This window comes from Podarcis cretensis, assembly GCF_951804945.1.
Source record: "Podarcis cretensis genome assembly, chromosome: 11".
NCBI lineage: Eukaryota > Metazoa > Chordata > Lepidosauria > Squamata > Lacertidae > Podarcis > Podarcis cretensis.
In genome coordinates, this window is record NC_137180.1 from 1,859,615 (window position 1) to 1,887,154 (window position 27,540).

General features: G+C 42.0%; 1 protein-coding gene across 6 annotated transcripts in view; it reads right to left on the reverse strand.

Moving 5' to 3' along the window:
* TRPM3 (transient receptor potential cation channel subfamily M member 3) overlaps positions 1–27,540 on the reverse strand; it is a gene marked incomplete at its 5' end in the record, with an annotated part of 420,896 nt that overhangs the window by 59,331 nt on the left and 334,025 nt on the right. For all 6 annotated transcript variants that reach the window (XM_079995989.1, XM_079995985.1, XM_079995990.1 and 3 more), the window contains 4 exons: positions 45–179; positions 1,990–2,090; positions 11,889–11,961; positions 24,926–25,049. In XM_079995989.1, the coding sequence (XP_079852115.1) occupies positions 45–179; positions 1,990–2,090; positions 11,889–11,961; positions 24,926–25,049 (433 nt within the window). The remainder of the gene's footprint in view (positions 1–44; positions 180–1,989; positions 2,091–11,888; positions 11,962–24,925; positions 25,050–27,540) is intronic.

Consider the following 27,540-nt stretch of genomic DNA (forward strand, 5'->3'; position numbering starts at 1 on the left):
AAAATCAACAGACAGATAGAAAATTTGGTTTAGTTTGGCCCTACCGTATTGTACAATTCCTCTAGTCTGGAGATGGTGAGAAAACGGTGCATGCTTACTCCATTCTCTATGAGCAATTTTACAAAATCTACTCTGTCCAATACGAGGGCATCCAACATGGCTTGCTCAAGGGATCCCACCTAAAAAAGGAAATAAGCCAGTCAGACTGTCTTCATGGTCAGTTTGATATAGACATCAAGGTGAATGCCCAGCTTTGGTACAGAGAGGAAATATGGTCAGTTCCACACCTCTTCTGGCATCTTAAAGGCAGATTCCAGCAAAACATTCCATGTTTATGTAATGACTTTTCAACACAATCCTGGGACATTCTGAGAAAATAAAATTACAGCTGCCACAAAGAAAGAAGATGAATGGGAATAATAATATGAATTTTTAAAAAATGGATGAAAGACAAAACAATGTGATTTATGTGAATACGTAACAAAAACAAGCAAGCTTACTAATGATGAAGATGATGATGATGGAATGATCTGTAGCCTTAAGCAAAACACACAGGGTATATTTCAATTTGTGCTGAGTGGGGAAGGAGTTCCCCCTCACACCAGGAGACTTCCCCCTCTCTTCTCTCCTGCGCCTCCCATCCCTCTTCTGCGGTTTACTCCAAACCTCCAGAGCAGATTTAGGGCATGGACAGGTTGTGGGCATGGGAGAGAAGGGGGAGAAATACCCACTGCCCGAGGGGACCTCAATTTGTCCACACAACAAGTGAGTTGCATCCTGCCCAAAGGTTCACAATTAGGCAGAGAGCAGGAGTAAAAAGGCACTTGGCAGACTCAATACTAATTTCCAACTTTGCTAATCTAAAGGCTGCCATGTTTCTCTTTTCTTTGGCTGTCTGCCTAGCCAGAAGGGTTTGGAGACAGATCTGGGCTTTTTGTTTCCAAAAATGGGGGTCAATTACTACTTCTTTGTCTCAGAATCTTAGGTGTGATCTGAGACCGGCAGCACCTTGCAGAAACAATCCCAACCCATCCGCAATCTCCATCCTGAGACTGATGGCCGGTAGTCCGAGGAGCCGTTGCGCTCACCTGTTGTGAGCACTTGCAGACCTCTTGTCTGGGTTGCTGCAGCTCTGAGATGGGGGGGGGGGGGGAGGCAGAGGAGAGCTTGGCACAATGCACATGAGCCAAGACAGCTCTGCCTGTGTCTTTGCACCACTTTGACCTGGAAAACAGCAGTGATGATGGGAATTCAGGTGAGGGATGCCCTCCTGCCCACTGCTACTGCTTATGGAATGAATGAATGAATGAATGAATGAATGAATGAATGAATAATTTATTATTTATACCCCGCCCATCCAGCAGGGCTTCCCCAGCCACTCTGGGCAGCTCACAACAGAATATTAAAAACAGAATAAAACATCACACATTAAAAACTTCCCTAAACAAGGCTGCCTTCAGATGTCTTGTAAAAGTCAGACAGTTGTTAATTTTCTTGACATCTGATGGGAGGGCGTTCCACAGGCCGGGTGCCACTACCGAGAAGGCCCTCTGCCTGGTTCCCTGTAACTTGGCTTCTCGCAGTGAGGGAACCGCCAGAAGGCCCTTGGAGCTGGACCTCAGAGTCCGGGCTCAATGATAGGGATGGAGATGCGCCTTCAGGGATACAGACATTCTGGCTACAACTTCTAGTCAACATTTTGTTTTTTGTTGCTTTCTTTTGCTGTTTCCACCTCCTTCTTACTCTGGGTAACATCCAGCCTGTCAAAGAGTTATTACTTGACATTTTGTGACATTTTAGATGGTCCTAATAAAGGTATTGCCCAACTGCACATTTTGGAACAAATAAATTCCTTACCTGTCATGCTAAAGACTACAGAAGCCACTAGATGGCAACATTTCCTTTAAGAAGAAAATCCCTTTTAAAAATGATCCCCCCTGCCCATATTAAACTGAAAATTATGATATTAGAGGTGTATATATACTGTACCGGCCACTGTTGCCCATAAATAAAAATCTGGCTGCGAGCGATGTCTACTCTGTTCCAGGCTAATGCTAGGCTCAGTTGATCTGGAGCAGATGCATTGGCTCCTATACAAAAAGATGGGGGGGGGAGCGTACGTTATTAAATACAATGTCATGGGACGTGAGCAGAAGACAGAAACACAGTGCAGGTGAGAGTCCAGGGTGGGCTTTTGCATGATCTACTATGTAATAATAATAATTATATAAAAAGAAACTTAACTATTCCTACTCTCTAAACTAGCTAAAGTTTGTAATGATACATTTCATTGGAACAAGTTAGGTGCTATTAACCTCTACACACTCTGTGTAGAGTGCAAGCCAGAAGCACATGATCTCTTGATTCAATACTGCCATCTCCACAGGGACATAACTGTTTTTCCAGTGGATTTTTTTGAAATCGACCCTCAAATACAGCTGAAGGCAGCATATTCAATCTTGCAAAAGTGAAAGTGCGTCTGTATTTTGAAATTGTTAAATTTTGCAAGTAGGGTGCCAAAGTGTCAAAATGACTAGCTGGAAAATAATCATACCATGGACAAAATTTCCTTATTGTGGCCAGATTATTCTGTCACCAGACATCATATAGGCACTGTCTAATTAAATTATTTGCTTTACTGAAGCTCAGTGTTAATAACTGTTGTGGTGATAAACCAGAAAAGTAAAGCTTTTGGTTGACAATTTTAGTCCAAGCGCTCTCATGACAATCTTATGAAAATAAGGGTAATAGACTGGTGGGGTTTAAATTTAGCCAAAGCCAATAATTAAATATCCTACGCCAAATCTGTAATTCAACAGAGGGGAGGTTAGCCTCTAAGCTCAATGAAGCATTTGGAACACAGGATGGAACAGAAAAAAATTGCCATAGGAACTTAGATTGAACACCTTCAGTAGATCCAAGGTCCAAATCTGAGCCCCACATAATAACTGTGCTGGGGATTAGCTTTAAACACTTCAAGGACTGATGGTATGTGATTGCTACCTTTTGTATGGAAAAAGTGTCAGAATTTTGGCACTTTGTGAAGCTTTTTGCTTTGCATATTTCTGATGTGATCCCCATGACCCTGTTGACTAGAAAATAAGGCCATGGTATTTAAAGACTTTAACTTGTTCCATCAACTGATTCAACTGATATACCATCTACGGGCCCTATAGTTTCTTGAAAACACAATGGCTTTAGTTTTCTTGTAATTCACTGCCAGCTGTTCCCTTTGGCAGTAGCCTGCGAATGCCCTCATCAATCTTTTTAGGCTATTTAGATCCCATTGATCTTATTGAGCCACTGTTCTTGATCTCAGTTCTCAAGTGGTCTTGCAACCTGTCAGTCAAGATCTTAAATAAATTCATAACCTCAGCAGCAAAGGTAGCTGAGATAATAGCAGTATGAATAGTCCTTAAATCATCTGCATGAAGAAGGTGAGTCAGTGCTAGACTGAGTACTGGCATCCACTTAATTCTATTGCCTGCAGTCACACCGAAGTTTGCATTAGAGATAAATTGAGTTTTTGGGGAAGAATTGTTAAATACTGGGTCTACTAGTACCATTGTTAGAGGAAGATGATCGCTTTCAATATTATGGCCCACCTCAAACTCCCTGGCAAACTTATATGCAAATCGCAAGATGGCAATATAATCTATCTCACTGCCTCCATGCTTTGTAAAGTGGGTATATTCCCTGGGCTGATCGCCCTCTGTCATACCGTTTAATATTAGCAAGCCCCTCCCGCCTTACAACTTGGGCTAAACAAAGCCCTGAATAATTACATTTCTGATCTTTAGATTGACAGGAGGTACTTCTGACTAAGTAAATATCTGGTTCCAGACTCCAATTATAATGGGTGTACAAATTTACATTATTGGCTCCCATATGTGCATTAAAATCCCCTGCAGTGATAAACACTGCAGTAGGATATAGGGATTCGGGTAACTCTAGTTCTGTCTGGATAGTATTTACAGTAGATTTTTTTTTTTACAAGGTGGCATGTAGATGTTAATCAGCATTAAACATATTTTCAAAACTATAACCAAGACAGCAGTTGCAAACGGATTGCATGGAATCATGGCTGTTGTAGTTGCATTCAACTTTGTGAAGATGAAACATGCTAGACCCCCACTGGCCCCACAGCCTTTTGTTGAGGGAGTGGCTGTCAATGAGTGATATTTGTATCTGTTAAGCATTACAGAGCCGACATCCCCAAGCTTTGGCCCTCCTGAAGCTTTGGACTACAGTTCCCATCATCCCTGACCATTGGTCCTGTTAGCTAGGGATCATGGGAGTTGTAGGCCAAAACATCTGGAGGGCGGCAGGTTGGGGATGCCTGTTATAGAGTCATCGTGCCATGTTTCTTGTAGCAGAATAATATCAAGTTGATCAAAATAGTTCATCAGCTGTTTATTATTCTGCTTTGAATGCCAACCAGCATCAGTTTTAGCCCCAGTTCTTTCAAGACTCTGTGCTTGTTGCTTCCACTTTGCCCAGATACCCAATTTTGTCTACTCCTAGTGTTCTAATACCTCCTTTAGTGCAGCAACAGGAGCCTCTCAGACAGGCAGCTGCAAAGGAAAGGCAGGAAGGAGGGGGAGATGTTTCCCCAAAATCTGATAGTTCACAAAGTGTTTCATCTAGTGAACAGGAGGAGGACGAGCTACAGAATGAAAAACAGCAGGAGGAACAGGAGGAGGAAAGCCCAGTGGTAATTGCAAACAGACTACCAAGGGCATACCCCTGACAGATTGACTTTTGGTGAAATAAGAGTGTGTCATGCTAATTATTCAGAGCCACAGGACTTTGCCCAGGTTCTGGAGTTACCTCCTAAGGAACAAACCCAGTGGTTTGATGCCATGAAGGAGGAGCTGGAATCATTCAAAGAAAACAAGGTATACACACTAGCCAAACTGCCACCAGGTGAAAAGTTAATCTCTAGTAGATGGGTCTTTAAACGGAAGACTCTGGTGTCTGGTGACACACGTTTTAAAACAAGACTGGTAGCAAAGGTTTTTGCACAAAAATCAGGAATTCATTTTGATGAGCTTTTTACACGACTGCCAAAGCAGAATCAGTAAGGCTTGCTTCAACAGTTGCAGCTGCCAAGAAATTAGAAGTGAATCATTATGACATTATTTCTGCATATCTGAATGCTTCTCTGGATCAGGTGATATACATGCGACAATGCCCAGGGTTTGAGGAAGGGAATGATTTGGTATGGAAATTAGACAAGGTTGTCTATGGACTCAAACAAAGTGCTAAATCCTGGAACGATTGTCTAAGCCTTGGTTTTAAAAGAAACATAGCTGACTCTTACTTATATACAAGGGGATCAGGTGACAATTACCGTATTTTTCGCCCTATAGGACGCACATTTTCCCCTCCAAAAATGAAGGGGAAATGTGTGTGCGTCCTATGGGGCGAATGCAGGCTTTCGCTGAAGCCTGGAGAGCGAGAGGGGTCGGTGTGGACCGAGCCCTCTCGCTGTCCAGGCTTCAGGAAGCTCTGCGCAACCCTAGGGAGACCGGCTTCGAGGGTTGTGCAGAGCTGCCTGCAGTCTCGGGCTCAGCGCAGCTCTGCGCGCCCATCGGGAGCAGGGCGCGAAGTCCCGCCTGGCTCCCGATGGCTGCGCAGAGCTGCCTCCAGTCCTGGGCTCAGTGCACTTCTCCCCATTGCCAGCCCCACAAGCTTGGGGGACAGCGGGGAGGTGGAGTGCGCCTTCCCGCTGTGTTCCCCGACCTGGTTCTTCCAGCCCCGCACCTTGGGGGGAAATAATTTTTTTTCTTTATTTCCTCCCAAAAAAGCTAGGTGCGTCCTATGGGCCGGTGCGTCCTATGGGGCACAAAATACGGTACATATTGGTATTGATTTTGGTATTGATTGGGGTACCTTTACCTTTACCTTTACCTTATTGATTTTTGTGGATGACCTGATGGTGGCGGGTAGTTCCACAGGTAAAATTCAAAAAGTGGCTAATCAGTTGGAAAAAAACAATTCAAAATGAGAGACTTAGGACAAATCAGTCATTGTTTAGGAGTCCGAATATGCAGAGAACCAGATGGAAGTTTTCTATTGTGTCAGGAACAAAAGATTTCACGTCTGCTTGAACAGCTAGGAATGCAGGATTGTAAAGATGTACACACCCCTATGACCATTGACTTTCAAAAGACTGAGAGTGATGTTTTGTTTGATCAACCGGATCTATACCAATCAGTCTTAGGATCTCTTCTGTACTTAAGCTAGTGGTCAAGAGCTGATATTGTGTAGGTATTTTAAGCAGAAAGGTCAGTAGCCCTAATGTAAATAATTGGGCTGCTATTAAGAGAATACATCTGTATAATTCTAGTGATCTACAGGTTTTTGTAGACAGTGACTTTGCCAGTTGTCCATCAACCAGAAAATCAAAAAGTGGCCTAGTGGTCATGTTCAAAGGTTCATTAATTGGTTGGAAATCCAAAAAGCAAGGTTTTGTTGCCACATCTACATGTGAGGCAGAATTTTCTGCGTTATCTGAAGCATGTAACGAAATCACATCCAAGTACTTAATGACCTAGTGTATGGAGTGCAACTGCCTGTAGCATTCTGTGAAGATAAGAAATCATGTATTGCACTTGCTAATTCAGGAAACAATACAACACACACAAAGCATGTGGCTATCAAGTTGTTCAGTGTTAAGGATTACAAACAACATAAAGTTATTAAGCTGATCTATTGCCAACCACAAGAAAATTTGTCAGATCTTTTTACTAAAGTGCTTTCTACAGCGCAGCATGTTGAGTTAGTTACAAGACTGAATCTTATCAATAAAGTGTGTAAATAAATTGGTTTCTGTCTATGTTTCTGCTCTTCAAAGCCTTTGGGGAAGTGTCATGACTAAAGTATTTGAGGGCAGAAACTGGAAAGTGTTGGAAGATTCTAGAAGGCTCATTTCTGGTGCAAATATTGTTTTGACTATCTCAAGGTCACGCTCAGCCAGGAAAGATAAATTCTTGCGGTCAGCAAGCTGCTCTCTCCCTCTTACTTTCGTTTGTACCTCGTGTGTCTGAGTTTTTGTAACAAGCCTTTGCCTTTTAGTAAAAGTTTTTCCTTTTGGACTTTTGACTCTGCGTTGTCTTTCTATTTACTGCAAGTCCATCAGTTTAGCATGGAAAAGAGGAGACTGAGAGGAGATATGATAGCCATCTTCTAATATCTCAAGGGCTGTCAATGTAAGATAGTGGAAGCTGGTTTTCTCCTGCTCTGGAGGGTAGGAGTTGAAGCAGTGGCTTCAAGTTACAAGAAAGAAGATTGACAGTAAGAGTTGTTCAACAGTGGAACGGTCTCCCTTAGGAGGTTCTGGACTCTCCTTCCTTGGAGGTTCTTAAGGAGAGGTTGGATGGCTAAATGTCATGGATGCTTTAGCTGAGATTCCTGATGAACTCTGATGTATTTTTTTCAGTCTTTCTATGATGCTATCATTTTTATTGTTTTGATTTGTGGTAAACACCACCTTGGTTCTTTTATACTGCATATTTTATATGCAATATAAAATATATTCAAAAGAAACAAAACACAAATAACTACCGTATTTTTTGCCCTATAGGACGCACTTTTCCCCCTACAAAAATGAAGGGGAAATGTGTGTGCATCCTATGGGATGAATGCAGGCTTTCGCTGAAGCCTGGAGAGCGAGAGGGGTCGGTGCGCACTGACCCCGCTCGCTCTCCAGGCTTCGCGGACTTCTCCGTAAGCAGCAGGAGTGCTCCCGCTGCTTGCGGAGAGTTGCCTGCATGCCGAAGCCTGCGCGCGCTGAGCTCAGCGCTCCAGGCTTCGCGGACCTCTCCACAAGCAGCGGGAGCCAGCGCTGGGCTCCCATGGCTTGCAGAGAGCTGCCTGTTTGGGGACTGGGGTCAGGGGAAACTTGGGCCTCCCCCGCCCCAGCCCCGCGCCTGGGGGGAAAATATTTTTTCCCCCTTTATTTCCCCCCCAATAAACTAGGTGTGCCTTATGGGACGGTGTGTCCTATAGGGTGAAAAATACGGTAAATATTATGTAAAATATAAGTGCCATCAGCAGGTTTCAATCAGAAACTGTTTGTTGAAGCAAGAAGGAACTGTTAAAGAGGTGGTCAAGAAAGTTCACAAGTGCTACTAGGGCATAGATCTCCTATGTATTACTCAAATTTATGATTTGATGATTAGAGCAGATATAACAGAATTTCACAGATATGAGCTCTACATTCCCCCCCTCTTCATATTTAAATTAGTCAATCATCTGGAAATTCTGTTGGGCAGGAAGCTCTTTGATTCTCTGTTTTACATTCCCTTTAGATTTCAAGAGGAACGAAACCTTATCAAGGCAAAAAAAAAAATGCTCTAAAAACATCACATGGTTTCTGTGTTGTTGCTAGGATACCCCCTTCATTTGTCTATCTGTGCTAGAAAGCTGCTTTTTCTACCCTGTGCCTCTGGGGTGGATTTACATCATACTACTGTTACAACAGAGCAAATCACAATCTTTGCTGCTTCTGCTTCTGCTGCATGTTTCTATTAAGCATCAGGCACTATGGATGCATTTTAATCCAATCTCTGGTTTAGTCCACAGTATTCATTTTTGTTTGTTTTTTAAATAGCATATCCAATTTGATTGAAGGCATACAGTGGCCGGGAAATCCCTCTCCTGCAAAAGCAAGGAATAAAAAGTAGTTCTGTCCAGCTGTGTAGGGTCCAAAGTAGTTTTGTTTAGGATATAAGGTAAGAAGCATAATTGCAATCCTGATTCTTTGGCAAATGCTTTCTGCCTTTTTATCAAAGACTCAACAATACAACACTATGCACAGTATCCACTTGTAAAGAAGGGAAGCTGATACTCAGGACTCCTCCACATTCATCTCCACCTGAGCCACTTGCCACCTGAGCCATCAGCCTATTTTACTAGTCAGGATCTTCCAGATCGACCTCCCCTTGCTCTGGCTTCTGTGCCATGATGTGGGGGGTGGGAAGAGGGACAGGCTGCTTTGCTGTGCTGTGCTGTTCTGGTTTTTACAGAATGTAAAATGCCCACCTCTCAGTTCCACATACTATGCTATGCTAATGTCTTGCACTTTAGATTCAAAAGCCATCACACAACCATTTCATGGTTGACACTCCTTGCCCCTTACACAAAGAGGATGGGAGCAAATGTGCTGAGCAGCTGCAGGATGGAGGCCTTCTGAGCATCATTCATGGCACAATTACAAGCGAGGAGGAATGCAGAGGATGCATCCGGCGCAGGTAAGCTTAGCAATATGCTCCCATGAGCACAACAGCGGATTAGACTGCAGCAACGGAAAAACACAGGCATCACCCAGCGTGCTGCTCTCCAGATATTAGCAGGACAGATGCTGTAAGGATTTGGGCAGCCTTGCAAACCATGCTGGGGAAAAAGACTGGGGGAATAATAATAAAGTAATAACAACCCTCTACTAGGATGGTAGCCCTTCTTATAACTCAGCAGGGATGAGGACCCTTCCAGTCCCTAACATGACAAGAGAGCTATAAATGGAGGACCACTGGGTCTCAAAACACACATTGAAGGGAGTTCTGTAGGATTATTATTATTAACAAAAAGTTTCTTAGTGGGCTGTGAGTTCATGAAGAGAATGGATGAAGAGAGAGAAAAAGGCCCTTCTGGTCATTTTTAGCTAAAGACTAGTTTTTTGTAAAGCACTCTGAGGTTTGTTTGTTTTTTCAATCAAGCAGTGTATAAAGTTTATGAAATAAAAATAAAATAGTAGAATTGGGTCCGCCCCCCCCCCGACAAATAAAACCTGGGGGAATTGTCTACTAGGTGAAAAAATAGCTTGGGAGAGTGTGTTTTTTGCTGGAAAATGGTCAGCAAATAATGACTCAGCAACTCACTCACTCTCTCCTCTCCTCCAAACTCACACCCTTTGGCTTAAAAATACACCCAGAAACAGAAACAACACAGTAGTCTGTATATGTGTAGAGTGAAAGATATTGCATATCACATTGCTTGAATCTGTCATGTCATAGAATCATAGAATCATAGAGTTGGAAGAGACCACAAGGGCCATCGAGTCCAACCCCCTGCAGGAAACACCATCAGAGCACTCCTGACATATGGTTGTCAAGCCTCTGCTTAAAGACCTCCAAAGAAGGAGACTCCACCACACTCCTTGGCAGCAAATTCCACTGTCAAACAGCTCTTACTGTCAGGAAGTTCTTCCTAATGTTTAGGTGGAATCTTCTTTCTTGTAGTTTGGAACCATTGCTCCGTGTCCGCTTCTCTGGAGCAGCAGAAAACAACCTTTCTCCCTCCTCTATGTGACATCCTTTTATATATTTGAACATGGCTATCATATCACCCCTTAACCTCCTCTTCTCCAGGCTAAACATGCCCAGCTCCCTTAGCCGTTCTTCGTAAGGCATCGTTTCCAGGCCTTTGACCATTTTGGTTGCCCTCCTCTGGACACGTTCCAGTTTGTCAGTGTCCTTCTTGAACTGTGGTGCCCAGAACTGGACACAGTACTCCAGGTGAGGTCTGACCAGAGCAGAATACAGTGGCACTATTACTTCCCTTGATCTAGATGCTATACTCCTATTGATGCAGCCCAGAATTGCATTGGCTTTTTTAGCTGCCGCGTCACACTGTTGGCTCATGTCAAGTTTGCGGTCAACCAAGACTCCTAGATCCTTTTCACATGTACCTTTTCAAGCCAGGTGTCACTATGTCATTATGTTAACATAATGAAAATTAATCTGATCTGAGCTGTCTCTGCTTTTCGAGGGTAAAAATATTTGTTGTGATTGGCGCTGTGGTCTAAACCACTGAGCCTCTTGGTCTTGCTGATTAGAAGTTTGAATCCCCGTGACAGGGTGAGCACCCTTTGCTCAGTCCTAGCTCCTGCCAACCTAGAAGAAGAAGTAGAGTAGAAGAAGAGCTTGGATTTGATATCCCGCTTTATCACTACCCGAAGGAGTCTCAAAGCGGCTGACATTCTCCTTTCCCTTCCTCCCCCACAACAAACACTCTGTGAGGTGAGTGGGGCTGAGAGACTTCAGAGAAGTGTGACTGGCCCAAGGTCACCCAGCAGCTGCATGTGGAGGAGTGGGGAAGTGAACCCGGTTCCTCAGATTACAAGTCTATCGCTCTTAACCACTACACCACACTGACTCTCACAATATCACAATATCAATATCAAACCTAGCAGTTTGAAAGCACACCAGTGCAAGTAGGTACTGCTGTGGCAGAAAGGTAAATGGCGTTTCCATGCACTCTGGCTTCCGTTGCGCCAGAAGCAGTTTAGTCATGCTGGCCACATGACCCGGAAAGCTGTCTGTGGACAAACGGCGGCTCCCTTGGCCTGAAAGCGAGATGAGCGCCACAAGCCATAGTTGCCTTTGACTGAACTTAAATATCCAGGGGTCCTTTACCTTTTACCCATATCCTATCTTTCCCCCATAATGGAACCAAGTGTACATGGAAGGCATTGCCCACTTGGTTCTCAGGCAGGCACCCATCCAGACACTGGCCAGTCCCAAACCTGCTTCGTTTTAGCAACCTTTTACACCTTCAGACCATACCTTGGGATACTAAAGGTTTGCTAATTAGGCATCATACAATGCAGGACTGATGAAATGTGTGTAAATTTGTCAAGGACTTTCTGTGCAGAAAACACTACAGTGGTACCTCAGGTTACATACACTTCAGGTTACAGACTCTGCTAACCCAGAAATAGTACCTCAGATTAAGAACTTTGCTTCAGGGTGAGAACAGAAATCGTGCAGCAGCAGCAGGAAGCCCCATTAGCTAAAGTGGTGCTTCAGGTTAAGAACAGTTTCAGGATAAGAACAGACCTCCAGAACGAATTAAGTTCTTAACCCGATGTACCACTGTGTTACCTTTTAGCAAAGCTGTCAAGATGGCCAGGTCAATATCTTGGTGTCCTTCTGATCCCATACGAAACACTGTAATCTGGAATGCAAGAATAGATTGTTTTTCATTAGACATTTTTAATGTTTTAAATGTGGCACTTAAATGAACACAATACCACCAGGTCTGTCTGTCTGTCTGTCTGTCTGTCTATATTCAGCCCTGAAGAATCTGAAATACAGAGATACTGTGGGCAAACCCAACTGGCTGCCTACAGGTTATACATTCAGAGCAAATTTTTCCCCTTCAAAGAATTCTGGACACTGTTGTTTGTTAAGGGTTGTTGGGTATTATAACTATGTAAGGGGCAAACTACAGTGTCCAGAATTCTTTGAGGGAAAGAATATGCTTTGAATGTGCCTTATAGGTATTGTGTTCACTGCCTAGCATTAATGCAAATCGTAATTCCAAGTCCAATAATTCATCAAGAAATGGAGACATTACACAGCAGTAATAAATATTTAACAGAAATAGAAAAGTCTTGAAGCTTCAAAACAGAAAGGAAAATTCTATATGGAACCTATCATATAGTAGTGTGAAAAACTCATGATTCGTTCTACTTTGGCAGTTGTTGAGAGCAAGAAGTTGGGAAAGCTACTAATGGCTGACCTAACTGCTGTAGAAATGTGAACTTCACTTACATGAGTTTTTGGCAGTGGTGAGATAATTCACTACCACTGTTCCTTCATTCATATGTGGTGACACTGTTTAGCACCATTTAGCAAAAACAATGATAAATCATTTATTTTAAAACTTGAATACAATGTGCATTCAATGTGTTCATCTTGAAGGTGCCACGATACTCCGAGGCTTTTATAACTACTAAATTCAGCATCTTAAGAACTGTCTGTTTTAAAAATATTATTTATTTATTTATGCATAAAAATATACTTTTTTTTTTACAAAAGTATTTCTATACTGCCATACTATGAAATATCAAGGGCTGGGGGCTGCAGTGGGATGAGGGAATCCCCTAATATCTGTGGGAGGGGTCAGTGGAGGACAGATCTCTCTACCCAGTTTGGGGTAATTTGCCCCCTCCCTTTTAAATCCAGTGTGTGTGCGTGCAAGGAACCAAAACCTTTTGCCGAGTTCTGTAACTAAGCCCAGGCCAGGCCTCTTCTTCTTTGTTCTCACTTCCCCAGACGCTACATCTCCCAAGAAGAATACATTCACATTGTGGAGGGCTCTCGACAGCCGTTATCCCAATAAAGGAAAGATTAGGAAATCGTGACGTATGAATACACACACACACAGACACACACATATACAGTGGTACCTCGGGTTACATACGCTTCAGGTTACATACGCTTCAGGTTACAGACTCCGCTAACCCAGAAATAGTGCTTCAGGTTAAGAACTTTGCTTCAGGATGAGAACAGAAATTGTGCTCTGGCGGCGCGGCAGCAGCAGGAGGCCCCATTAGTTAAAGCGATGCTTCAGGTTAAGAACAGTTTCAAGTTAAGAACAGACCTCCAGAATGAATTAAATTCTTAACCCGACGTACCACTGTATATAATCTGAAGAATGAGTCTGCTTTAATAATTTCATGGCACTAGCAGGCTAGGTAATTTTTTTTTAATCAGATATATTTTCTTCTTTCATTGCATAACAAATAAGCAGGGCCTTTTTTCCAGCCGGAACTCGCCGGAACTCAGTTCCAGTCCCTCTCTGGTGGGTACCATTACCATTCTAAGAGTATGAGGGAGTTCATGGTGACTTCTGGAACCTCTTTTTCTGGAAAAATAGCACTGCAAATGAAGATACGGCAAACATCTTGACTATTGCTTGACACATGGTGCATTTAAAACACGTTGCCTCCTCCTGAAATCCTGGGAGCTATAAGCTCTGTGAGAGGCAGAGTACAGTTTACAGGATTCTTTGGGAGGAGGCCATGTGCTTTAAATGTGCTTTGCATCAGGCTGACAAACCCTCCAAGCACAGGATAATTGTCCAGCAGAAAAAGGAGTAGAAGGTAGAGATGAGATGCCGTCATCCAGCCCTGAAGCAACTACCTTCCACTACTCAGCTCCCTGGGATTAAGCCACTTAAGGGGATCAGCAGCATTGTCACAGCAACAAGACTATTGTATCCTATGCAACCAGCAGGAGGAGCGCACCAGCTCAACTGTTACAAATCATTTAGCAGACACACAAGCAAAACTGTCTCCTCCCCTGCCCAACCAAACAACCCCACTCCTGCCTTTTTGGTGTTTGGAAAAATGATGACGAGGGTGACATGGAATATAGCAAATGGTAGAAAGAGGTTTGCTCTTCCCAACCTTCTGGATATACAGAAGTCAGGGCTGACTATCACATTATGCACACCTAAAATGACAAATTCCTTCTGCAAACAAGTTGCACTGTTCTTGAAGAACAGACTATTGTTCTACTAAAAATTAAAGCAAGGTCACAAACCTTTCTGAGTTTTTTTTAAAAAAGGGGGGAGATTAAGGGTATAGATGAAGAAAGGGGACATAAACAAATGTTTAAGATAATCAAAATGATTCAAAAATGAACAATAGATAGCAAAATGCAAGAAGGCAGCAACAGTTGACCTTGACATGTGTATTTTGAGAGTCCTAAATGAATGCTACATACACCTGCAAAACAGATACAGATTTCTCTACTTTTTGGATATGCAGAAATGAATTATGCAAGAATTCACCAGTGTATGTATGAAATATAACTTGTCTGAGGGTGGCAATATTCACATGCAAAAATGTCAATATTCACTAAACTTGGGCCATTTGCTTCAGCTTATATGCAATGAAAGGAAGCAAATCATCATTCAGTCCACACAACTGAACATTTCTTCAGTAGGAGGAGATAGTCCAATAAATCAGTTATCTGCAGCTGAGCAGTAAACGTCTGTCAGACGAGTCTGGTGTGATGCAAAGGGGATAATTTATTTAAGGTTAACACTCATGTGTGGAGTGTGTGTGTGTGTGTGTGTGTGTGTGTGTGGAGAGAGGAGATTTCCACTGGGATTGTGGATGAGGAAGGAAGGATTCCACCTGCCTGTGCACTGTGGTCACAGTGAAAATGCTCCTAGTGACACACTGTCATTTTTGGCTCCTAGGAGATGCCATAGACTTAGCACCAAAGTAATGGAGCTTTGAAGAATAAATCAGGTATGAGAGAGCTGTTTCCCATTCCAAGCTTTAGTAACAAGACAAGTGCTATACATCTAAAGGTAAAGGTAAAGGGACCCCTGACCATTAGGTCCAGTCGTGACCACCTCTTGGGTTGCGGTGCTCATCTCGCTTTATTGGCCAAGGGAGCCGGCATACAGCTTCCGGGTCATGTGGCCAGCATGACTAAGCCACTTCTGGCGAACCAGAGCAGCGCACGGAAACGCCGTTTACCTTCCCGCCGGAGCAGTACCTATTTATCTGCTTGTACTTTGACGTGTTTTTGAACTGCTAGGTTGGCAGGAGCAGGGACCGAGCAACAGGAGCTCACCCCATCGCGAGGATTCGAACAGCCAACCTTCTGATCGGCAAGTCCTAGGCTCTGTGGTTTAGACCACAGCACCACCCGTGTCCCGCTATACATCTAAGTGAAGTAAATAAATATTCCATCTTCACAATGGATGGTTACAACTTCTGTTAGAATCTGTTGTGTTCCTTAGCAATGCCCTAAGAGAACCCTATGAAACAAAATGTTCCAGATCTTTCCTTTTGTCTAGATGCTCTGCCCAAGCTGGGATGCCCAGCCTCAACATAGCTGTTGCTTTTTCTGATTTTGTTTTAACATGCATATTCCAACATTTTGTAGAACAGTTTCCTTACAAAGAAGGAAAAGATGAATTACATCCTGCCATCTTCTTGAAAGCACAAGGAGTGATAATGTATCCGGAGTAAGCATAAGACTACACTAAAACTCATTTTATTCTATCAGTCTCAGGAGGTAAGGAAGCAAATTTATTCTTTCTGTCAAAGATTGATGGGAGTCTGCTATCAAGAAAACAGAAATCCAAAGATGCAAGATAAGCTGTAGAAACAATGGAAATCAGGTATCAGTACTCCCTGTAGAAGATGAAATCCTAAAGCACTGCAGGTTATGTTTGAGTGATCTTGGCATATCCTATGATGCCCTTTCAGAGCTCTGCTTCAGATGGGCAATAGGAATTCAGGGTGAACAAATGTTTGGTCCAGAATTATAATTGTTCATCTTTATTTAAACTAGTTGAGATTTTGCAGGTGTCTCATAAATGCAAGTTGCTTTAACATTAACAATAGACGCTGCTTGCGGACAGTGAACTGCTTCTGTTTATAGTCAGGGTTATTAATACATTATGGTCCTCTTACTAGAAGAGCAGCTTCTATTCCAGTATTGCTCAGCATTTATAATTCAGCTGGGTATGCCTGAATATTTTAGTGTAAATTTCCCTTGGCAGCAAAATAAGGAGGAGAGAGAGAACGCGCAGGCACACACACAAACCAAATGCTGAAGAATAATCTGCTCAGAGGAAAAATGCAGTAAGTATAGCAGATTTGTCAGCATTGAGGGGGCCCTGCACCTATTTCTGATGTTCCTTGCCACGACTGCTTCCCTTCCCACTGTGTGCCACCCTGACTGCCACTGCCACCCCACTTTCTCCCTCCTATGACCTCACTGTCCTGGGTGCTATGCCCCACAGAGCTACTACGCCAGCGCTGGTAGCTCTGCTCCCCCCGCACCTCCAAACCTACCAGCCAGTAGGGGGAAAGTGAGAGGCTCAGAGCCATATTTCAGCCGTGTAAGGACTGCCTGGTGGCTGCTGGAAGGGAGAGGTGGTTGCGGTCTGGGATGGCTGTGCTGGGCAGACTTTGGGCTTCAGCAGAGGGCAGGGGCAGACGTCCCTCCTCTTCCACTAGCCATGCTGGCCGCTGGGGCTCCTCCACGACTGCAGCCCATCGTGGGTGAGCTCAGTGGAAATCAGTGGCATCAGAAAATAGGGATGTGTCTTAGCTTTGAGTTGGGGAGCAGGACAAGACTAATAAATGTCACCTCACTGAATACTTTAAATTCAGAAGAAAGCTGTTGTTGTCGAAAGAAACTGATTTTCTTAGATGCCCTGAAAACATAACAAGATCAAGCTTCCTTCAGGTTTGCTCTGCACAACAAAAACAGACTTAAGTAGGTTAATAGCAAAAAAGGATCTGAGCAGCACTTTGAATAAAACATTGAATTGTTACCTCTTAAATGTAACCTAAATTCTAGGTAAAACCATTACTGATTACTAACTCTCTAGAGAATACCCATTGCAACATGTACTCTAGGAGGAAAAAACATTCCTGTAATTGCTGCCAGCACATATTTTAAGAAGCATTCCAAAAAAATATATTTTAAGATGTTTGTCTCATGTTTTATAAACTCTAGAATTGTTCTAGTTCTGTGACATTTTCCTGGGAAAGATACTGTGAAAAGTGAATACAGATATATAAACCAGCTTGACACAGTGGAAAACATGGCTAATTATATTCAGATATAGCTTATTTTTAATGGTAATTTAAATAATAATTTAAAGAAAACTTTTATATGAGATGGTAAGTATTTGCCCTATGGAAGAGTCCCTCTCCCATGGCAGGGATTAGGAGAGTATACATCATCATCATCGTCGTCATCTTATTTGTATGCCGCCTTTCCATAGTGAAAACAATGCTCAAGGCGGCTTACGACATGACAAGATTTACATAATTACCAACATAACAGAAGTCATAAATAAAGTACATCGAAAGCTACACAACCTAATGGAAAACAATTTCCACATAAATCATAAAATCTAAAACTAAGAATACGGCATTAATATCAATTACAATTTAAAATGACATAGATAAAAAATAAAAAATAAACAAACAAAAAACAAAAAACAAAGTGGAGCCCTCTCTGTCCAGAGGGAAGGAAGCAGGCAAGCCCGGCATGGATCTGTTCCCTCAGCTGAAAGAGAGACTGAGTATCCACTGAGCCTTTGAATCCCCCCCCCCCACACAGCGTCTAGGCTGGGGGGCTGGATGTGGATACACTGTATTAACAGAGTTGTGAGCAGTGCTTTTTTTCTTAAAAAAATGTTGAGGGGTACTCTCATTTTCCTACTCACACTGAAATACTGCCCTCAATGAGACCAAACTTAGATTCACAAAATGTTTTGGGGTATGCGTCCCCCTGCGTAACCTCCCCCCCCCCCGGAAAAATCACTAGTCGTGAGTCACCAAAAATGCTCCCCGGGGGGGTCTGGCCCTTCACACTCTAGAGACTCTTGTTGGTTTGGTGAAAGGGAACAGAATAAATATGGTAAAATAAAAGGAGAATTTCCTTGATGCCTCGATTCAATCAATCAATCAATCAATCAATCAATCAAAACCAACACTATATTACGGCCATAGACCAGCATAAGGAGCAGTGCTGGATTTACGTATAAGCTAGACAAGCTCTAGCTTAGGGACCCACTAAAAATTTAAAGGAAAAAAACTGGATGTACATTTCCAAAACATAAGATAAAAAACAAATAAAATTAAACCTACACACAGCAACAGTGTTTTGTGTTGTGTAGACTCCTATGATGTAAGTAATGGGCATATATAGCATATATTCAACACAAAAAACAGTGATAATTTGTTGACAAAGGGCAGCTGGACATATAAAGGGCCCCATTACCTTCAGTAGCTTAGGCCCTCATCAAGCCCAAATCCGGCCCTGATAAGGATGGAGGGGTACAATAATTTAAAATCATTAAAAATCTAAAAAAAAAACAACTCACTAAAAAGAGTTAAAACAGAATATATATATAAAAGTTCATAAGAATCCAAGTAAGTCTAAAAGAAGGGTTAGGAACATCAGACAAGAGTGAAAGAGTGTGAAAGAGCATCCCATCCGTTGCATCTTGAGCTGCTGAGCAAAATCTGGCAAATTTGTATGTTATAGTAGGATTGGCAATCTGAAAGCAGCAAAGAGGTATAGAATTGTCCTGTGCACCCTCGGTACTTATGCAGTGATGGTAAGATGATTTGATGCCTTGATCCAGGTTTGGGGAAAGTACTACAGTGGTACCTTGGGTTACAGACGCTTCAGGTTACATACACTTCAGGTTACAGACTCCGCTAACCCAGAAATAGTACCTCGTGTTAAGAACTTTGCTTCAGGATGAGAACAGAAATCGTGCTCCAGCGGTGCAGCAGCAGCAGCAGGAGGCCCCATTAGTTAAAGCGATGCTTCAGGTTAAGAACAGTTTCAAGTTAAGAACAGACCTCCGGAACGAATTAAGTACCAGTACTTAACCAGAGGTACCACTGTATTTGGTGAGAGATTTAAAATCACAAAATATGCAGCAAAGTAAAGTGTGGAAATACAGGCTGTTGGACCTTTAAAATATCCCCTTCTAAGTTGCTTCCAAAGTTCCCCACTTCCATTAGCATGCCCCCAACATTTCTCTGATGAACAACACCCCACCCCATCTGACTGGGTTGCCCCAGGACCAATGGTCAGCCAGGCTGGGTACTGCCTGAGCCCCCCAAGGACTCTGAAGGGGTCCTGACTAGCCTGGTGCACCTGTGCTACCATTTCTGCCCTGGGGGGGGCGTGTCTCAGCTGTGGACGGGCAATGAGGCATCTTTGGAATGGGAGCAAATTTGACTCCCATTTGCAGTGGCTGCCCACCACCGCAATCTACCCAACATGCATGCCCCAGTCCATAGATATATAAAATCCATAGAATTCAGGTTATAGATCTATGAAATGTAAGCAGAAAAAAGTGTTGCACAGTTGTGGCCACGTTGGGAGGGGGGAGGTTGTGAGTGGCTCTTGGCAGCATCATGTGAAAGACTTCCTAAGGACTGGCCCTAGCCATCTCCAGCTGTGGTTTAGCATGATGTCTGAATGCAGCCAATATTAAGCAGCTCTTTATAAACTTGAAGATTGACATTGGAAAATATCCAAGTTAGCCCTGAATGCTGGAAGCATGATAAGCTACCAAAACATGATAACAATCTATTTGTGTAGGTTATATGCCTGTTATTTAAGCAATCGGAAAAACCACTTGCTTAAAATAGCAGTTCTTTCTTTGTTGCCTAATTATAGGTTCTTCACAAATACCATAATCCTCTTATTTTTCTATTCATAAAAATGTAGCATTAAACTTTTTGAAGTGTTATCTTCAACTGACAAAATTCAGTCACAGTACTGGCTTCTTTTAATGTTGAAATCTAAATAAATGATTAAATATTTGGGAGGTTCCAGCATGTCAGCATGCTAAAGGGGGACAATAAATCAACAATACAGTATATTAAAGGAAAAATAAGGCAGTATATCCCAGCCCAGCCCCCTTTTCTCCTTACAGCAATGGACTGTCATTGAATTTATGCATGGTATCTTACTTGACAAGAATATTCTTTCCATAGGAATTAAGGTTATCAAGCATCCTCAAACAGTTACTTTGCATATGATAAGATCTGGTGTACTGATCCAGCAGAAACATCTGAACAAGACAAGCTTTGTTGATAGAGTTGTTGTGAAGGTCATGGGGGAATCTAAGGGCTGCTTGCAATGTTTCATTTCAGCAGCAAGTGTAGATACGAAAAGAACCAGAGAATAGTTACAAATAGGCGGCTTTCTAATGCTGGCAAATTCAAATAGTTCCCAGGCATAATTTCTCTATGTCTGATACAAATTTACAACACTTCCTATGAACATCCATCCATTATTGAAAAAATTGACAAGAGATGCATTGTCTGTTCTGAAAAAAATTGGGATACTTCTTTGGTGTTATTTTGCTTATTTTAGTCCCCTTTGGTTAAACTCTTTATTTCTGGCTACCTAATACAATATGTATTTATAAAAACCCAGATTCACCTAGAATAGCCAGCTTCCAAACTGACTTGAATTTTTCATGTTATGCTTCACTTATGAACAAAAAAAGAAAGACAAGATGTCTGCATGCACATTAATGGAGCCCAAGACTCCATGAAATTGAGCACTGGATTTGGTCTGAGAGAGGGAACCGAAAAACAGCCACAGAGAGAAAACTAACCAGCCTAAAGTCAGAAGAAAACTGCCTGTCGGGGAGGGCTGATTTAATAACTTCCACACTACATCATTTTGAAGCACTCTTTAACAAGCCTGGCATTCAATCTACCATGTTTGTTTCTTTTAAAGGGAAAGGCATCTTGGGAGTGGGGGGCTGTGGATCTGATCTCAGCAGTGGTGCTGCAGCAGCTGCAGCAGGGGGTGTGCAGAAAGCATTTTCCTGTGCGGCTTCTGCTATTCCCTATTATTCCTATTATTCTCCTTCCCCAGGGGAAGAGGAAAGAGGAGAATTCCCATGGATGGGAATCAAGTTGTGTGGGTAAATGGCACCCAGATAAACAGACCTGTGAACTATTTCTCATTCCAAACCACTTCTAGTTGTACCTTGTGTTTCAGAAGCCTGACCGGCTTCAATGGAAGTTGGGAATTGAGGGTCACAGTCCCATGCTGTGGAAGACTTTTCAGTTGATATTCAGGAGGTATCCTCTATATTCACTTGCAGGGGACTCTTGAAGACCTTTTTATGTCAACTGCCCTATTCAGTTGCTTGAATATTATTAAAATAAGCCAGTTATGGTTATGATTATTTTGCATTGTTTTTATGGTATTTTTTAACTACACTAGTATCCAGTTATTATGGTTAAAAGTTTTATTATTTTGGAAAATAATTTTTTTATTTCAAAAAGAAACAAGAAAAAAAGAATGGGCTTTTGCAAAAAGACTACAGCATGCTATCCAATTATGGGATGCTAATAGGAACACAACCACAACTCTCTGTTCTTGGCAATGAGTAAATAAAATCTAACATGCAAAAGGGACGGGGAAGGAGCTTCTCCTCTCATGCATGCCAAAAAGAGATGGGATTTTCTTGTTTCCCTTTAGCTAGAGACTAATTAAATGCTTTCCCATGCTTCCTTAATATGGATGTGTGCTCCTGGGACTCAACAGTCTTTCTCTGAATGCTAGTAGGCATGCATCTGCCATCTAAATTCCTGTCCTTGTATGACCATAAGTAATTTAACAGAATGGTGCTCTTACATTCACTGAAGCCAGCAGCACAGTTAGAAAGAAAAGGCCAACCCACACGACCGAAGGCCAGGCCACGGTCAGGCTGCCTAAATGACAAGTGAGTGACTTGTGATGATTTTTAATTTGAGCTGTAACATTTGCTCAATATCACTGCTTTATCATTTATGACAACTCATTATGGGTCATTTTGTCAATCAGTGGTGGCTTTGCCCAGACAAACAAGAGTTCCTTGATGGTAACAGAGACATCTTCATTGACAGCAACACCCCTGGATTAGACGTCATTCACAGTCTGCAGTTTCACCTACAGCAGTTTTGTTTTCTGTGGATACAACATTAGCTCTTATGTGTCATTTTATGAGCCCTGACTGAATTAATTTTGGAATGGAAATGGGCTCATCAGACCTTTCCCAGATAAGATAAAAAGAAATTTGACATCAATATTGTGGAAGGTTACTGAGGTTTACTAGCTAATACAGTGGTACCTTGGGTTACATACACTTCAGGTTACATACGCTTCAGGTTACAGACTCCGCTAACCCAGAAATAGTGCTTCAGGTTAAGAACTTTGCTTCAGGATGAGAACAGAAATCGTGCTCCGGCGGTGCGGCAGCAGCAGGAGGCCCAACTGTTCAGGTTAAGAACGGACCTCCGGAACGAATTAAGTACTTAACCCGAGGTACCACTGTAGTGGCATTGGCAACTCAGATTCTATCATGTCTTTCAGACTGACTCTCACCAACTCAGTGTTGTTGGAGTTCTGGGTAAGTTATGTAATTGGAAGCCTTTAATACATTTCAGCCTCCAAAATTATAACTGTGGCTTTGTCCTTCCAGCTTCTGTAAAGCCAAAAACCAGACATACTTAAAAAAGAATAAAATATGTTTAATGTAAATAATTTTGCACTGTGAATCATTATCAGTGGGTGAAACATTATTACATGCTAAAACTTTCTGTACATGGGCTGAGGGCTTGGCAACATACAATCTACTTACAGGGATAAAGCTTTTTTAAAATACTCATGTGGCTCTAAGCCATAATTTTAAAACAAAATAGGTTGAATTTGTTATCTTTTGTGATCCTGCTTAGTTATGCCAGTGACCATAAAACATTTCATACAGTTTTATTTACTTTCTCTGTTTTGTACACCACTAAGCTCATTGATTCCTGCCAACCTAGCAGTTCGAAAGCACGTCAAAGTGCAAGTAGATAAATAGGTACCACTCTGGCGGGAAGGCAAACGGCGTTTCCGTGCGCTGCTCTGGTTCGCCAGAAGCGGCTTAGTCATGCTGGCCACATGACCCGGAAGCTGTACGCCGGCTCCCTCGGCCAGTAAAGCGAGATGAGCACCACAACCCCAGAGTCGGCCACGACTGGACAGAATGGTCAGGGGGCCCTTTACCTTTACCTTTAAGCTCATTGATATGGTTAAATAAATGCTAAAAAATAACAATGTTGGCAATCTGAACTTGCAATCTGAACATAGCTGGGGGTTTTTATGGCTACCATTATCATTTCTGTGCCAGGGAGCCCCCTCTGTTTAGAAAAGCTTTGCAGTCTGTCAAGTCCATCATAAAGATCTACTTCATCAAGCAATGGTGACCCTAAACCATCTCAGGCTTATCTTCCCTGTCACATGCATTGCCATTTGGTTTGATTTTGCCCCACCACTAATAATTCAACACTCTTCTTACTGATGCTGCCCTTGATTTCTTCATGCAAGGCCCTGGGACAGGGATTGCATCTTTCATTGCATTTTGCATAGCTCCTAGCATGCTGCTGGAGGCAAATTGTTAAGCAGCAACAGCTTATACACAAAAAGAATAACACCACTGGTTTCAGAAAATGCACATTTGGAATTCAGATTCTGAAAACAATATTTAAATGCTTCCAGCCAGACCTAAGGTAATATAATGTGATGGATGCATTTTTTAAGCTCTGTGAATAATTTATCCATAACTTAAAGTCCAATGAAACTTCTTAATTGAGTTAATGACATTATACAGGTAAGGCCAATGGAAGCTATTCCTACAAATTTTAAGTTTTAATGTAATTCCCATTTTATTTGTTCTTACATTTTACTTAAATCGCCTTTTAATCAGCTGTTTGTGGCTGGTCTTATGGACTCTTCATGCCCAAGTCTCCAGTTACACAGATGTACATGTAAAAGACAGAATGGTTTCTAAATGACATCCACCGAAACACAGTTTTAGTTCACACAGATGTAACATAACCAGTCTCCAAACCATGTGCTGGGGATTGGGAAAAGTGCATTTTAGTAGGGTTGCCATACGTCCAAGATTTCCTTGACTTGTCCTCTTTTCCATGGCCAACATCTCCAGCCAGGCTGATTTTTACAATTTACAAAAAATGTCTGGGTTGCTGTTGTTTTTATGTTTGGGCATGTGCATGCTCAAGGGGCTCCCGATCCTCAGCTGAGTCAGCCCTGGTGTTCCCCCCACTTGCATGCAGGAGCATTGGGGCCTCTTTGCACAGCTCAGCTGGGAAGCGGCAGGCTCCCCATCCCCAGCTGAGCCGTGTGTGTGTGTGTGTGTGTGTGTGTGTGTGTGTGTCCTCTTTTTTGCTCTTCCAAACATAGCAACCTTAATTTTAGATTCTCTCTCTTGTGCATGAATTCCCTCTTCCTTCCAAGGAGGTTAAACTTCAGGTAAACATGTCACTAACTATGGATAAGGCTAACCAGGATTGCCCCAAATTACAGTTTGCAATTGCCCTCCTAAGCGTGGTTTCAGCTCATGGCTTTGAGATATTCTGGGCGAGCCTTAGAGAAGCCAGAGGTTGGGTAATGCAAATCTAACACAAACTATGGTTTGAGCCATGGAAGTTAGAAAGATGGACTGCATACAACTACAGGTCCCCCAATCTCCAAACTGAGATTGAACCTTATTTATGCACCAAGCCGGTATGAAATTGGGCTTCTGTGTTTCATGCCTAGAGAATGTGCTTGCATACCAGTTCCTTCTTCTTCATGCATTCCATGAGGATTATGAAGAGATGCTGGGCCTGGGTCCGGGTATAGGTGAAGGTCTTCTGAATGGTGACAAGCAATTGGTCCCTCAGAGATTCATTGATAAGTCTGAAATTCAAAAGGGGGCATTGAAAATTCTGGAGCCAAAATGTTGACCAATAAGCAGTGCTTTGGGCAATCTCTATTTAAAAAGCAAATTTCTGAGAGAAGGAAAACACAGATACTGCATTGAAATCACTGAAACCTGTGTTTAATAGAAAAATTAAGCAAATCCCCATAATTTATTTCTGCAGGTTATTTTGCAATGTTTATTACTTTGCACAAGTTAGTCTGCTAATTGTTCTAATCTTGAGAAGCAGAGAGACGCTGAGCCTTGCCTATGACCACTGAAAGTGTTTGTCAGAAATCCCTCTCACTTCTGAGATTTCATCAGATATTGCCAACCTTCTTTCAAGCTAGAATTTGCTTTAAAAAGAACAATAAAGAAAACTGTGAGATGTTAGCCCTAATGCCACACACTGCAGTTTTCCACACTTGCAGAATCATGCCCTGCATGAAGTCCTGGAGGGGAAGTCCAGAGGGTAACCACACATATGCAAGATTATGACAAGCTAGTTCATTCAGAAACTGCCAAGAAACAAAAAATTAAAAAGAATTGCTGTGTTTGAAGAAAGACCTGCCTTTTGAACAACAAGTCTCTGTTGCTTCAGAATCATGGTATCAATTTCCACATTATCACCTGGCAAAATGGCTTGGAAGCAGATTGCTTACCAGGGATTTCTTAACGAATTTAGGCTGCGATTGACAAGCTGGGGTCCAATGCTATCTTGTACTGACTTTTACCAGCCCAGCTCTATGTGGATCCTACTCTTAGAGACTGGAAAAAACCATTATGTAATGGAGAAAAGCAGCCATCTGGCCCTACAAGCAGGACTGTGGTTAAGTATCCATGCAAAACTGCTTACAATGCTCTTCAGATATCCCCAATCTAGCACTCCTCAATCTGGTTTCCTCCAGATGTTTTGAACTACAACTCAACTCCTATTATTCCTGACCATCTGCTATATTGGCTGATAGCAGTTGCGGGCAAAAACACCAGGTTGGCGCAGGTTGCATGACAGATCTTGCTTTGCATGTCAAGAATATCTCATATATTAGTTTCACCTTTTAAGTTGAATTACTGAAATAAATGAACTTTTCCATGATATTCTAATTTTCCGAGTTTCACCTGTACATCATTTTCATTATATTTTCCTTTAACACTGTACATGCAGTGAACTTGACCCCTTTCTTCCACAATCTTTCCCAGTCTTCAAACATTAAATTATGTCCCACATCTCTTGCCCAATCTATCATCACTGATTCAACTTGTTCATCCTTTGTGTGCCATTCCAACAGTAAATTATACATTTTAGACAAATTTTTAACTTTAGAGTCCAACAACTCCGTTTCCAACTTAGTTTTTTCTGAAGCAAAACCATTTTTCTTATCTAGTTTATACAATTCATTGATCTGGTGATAATGTAACCAATTTATCTTATCTTTGATTTGATCAAATGGTTTTAATTTATAACCTTCTTTGTCTTCCAATAACAGGTCTTAATATCTCAACCACTTGGTTTCCATATTTAACATTTTCTGGGCCTTCACCTCCATTGGCGAGAGCCATCTGGGTGTCTTCCTTTCTAAGAGATCTTTATATTTTATCCACACATCAAACAGAGATTTCCTAATTACATGGTTTTTAAAAGCATTATGGGCTTTACTTTATCATACCATAAATATGCATGCCATCCAAACACATTGTCAAATCCCTCCAGATCTAAATCATCGGTGTCTTCTAGTTGTATCCATTCCTTAATCCAGCAAAGCGCAGCTGCTTCAAAATAGATCTTCAAATCTGGCAGGGAAAACCCCCCTCTTTCTTTAGAGTCTGTTAGTACCGTATTTTTTGCTCTATAAGACGCATCAGACCACAAGACGCACCTAGCTTTTGGAGGAGGAAAAGAAGGAAAAAAACATTCTGAATCTCAGAAGCCAGAACAGCAAGAGGGATCGCTGCGCAGTGAAAGCAGCAATCCCTCTTGCTGTTCTGGCTTCTGGGATAGCTGCGCAGCCTGCATTCTCTCCATAAGATGCACACACATTTCCCTTTACTTTTTAGGAGGGAAAAAGTGAGTCTTATAGAGCAAAAAATATGGTAATTTATATTTAATTTTGGGTTTCCCCCCCTGCCAGATGAATCTAGATAAAGCTTTCTGCCATTCTTTAAAACATTTCACATTGTCTATAATTGGGAGCAAAAATTTTTGCTTGAAACAAAAATAGCATCTTTGGCAATACATTCATCTTCACCACCGAAATCCGGCCCATTAGTGACAATTTTAAATCTGACCATATCTCTAGATCTCTCTTAATTTCATTCCATAGTTTCTCATAGTTATCTTTATAGAAATTCAAATTTTTCCCTGGCAAATTGACTCCCAGATACTTAACTTTTTTCACAAAATCTAAGCCCTTCTTTTCTTGTAATAATTTTCTTTCATCATTATCCAGATTTTTCTTTAATACTTTGGTTTTGTCCTATTTAACTTAAATC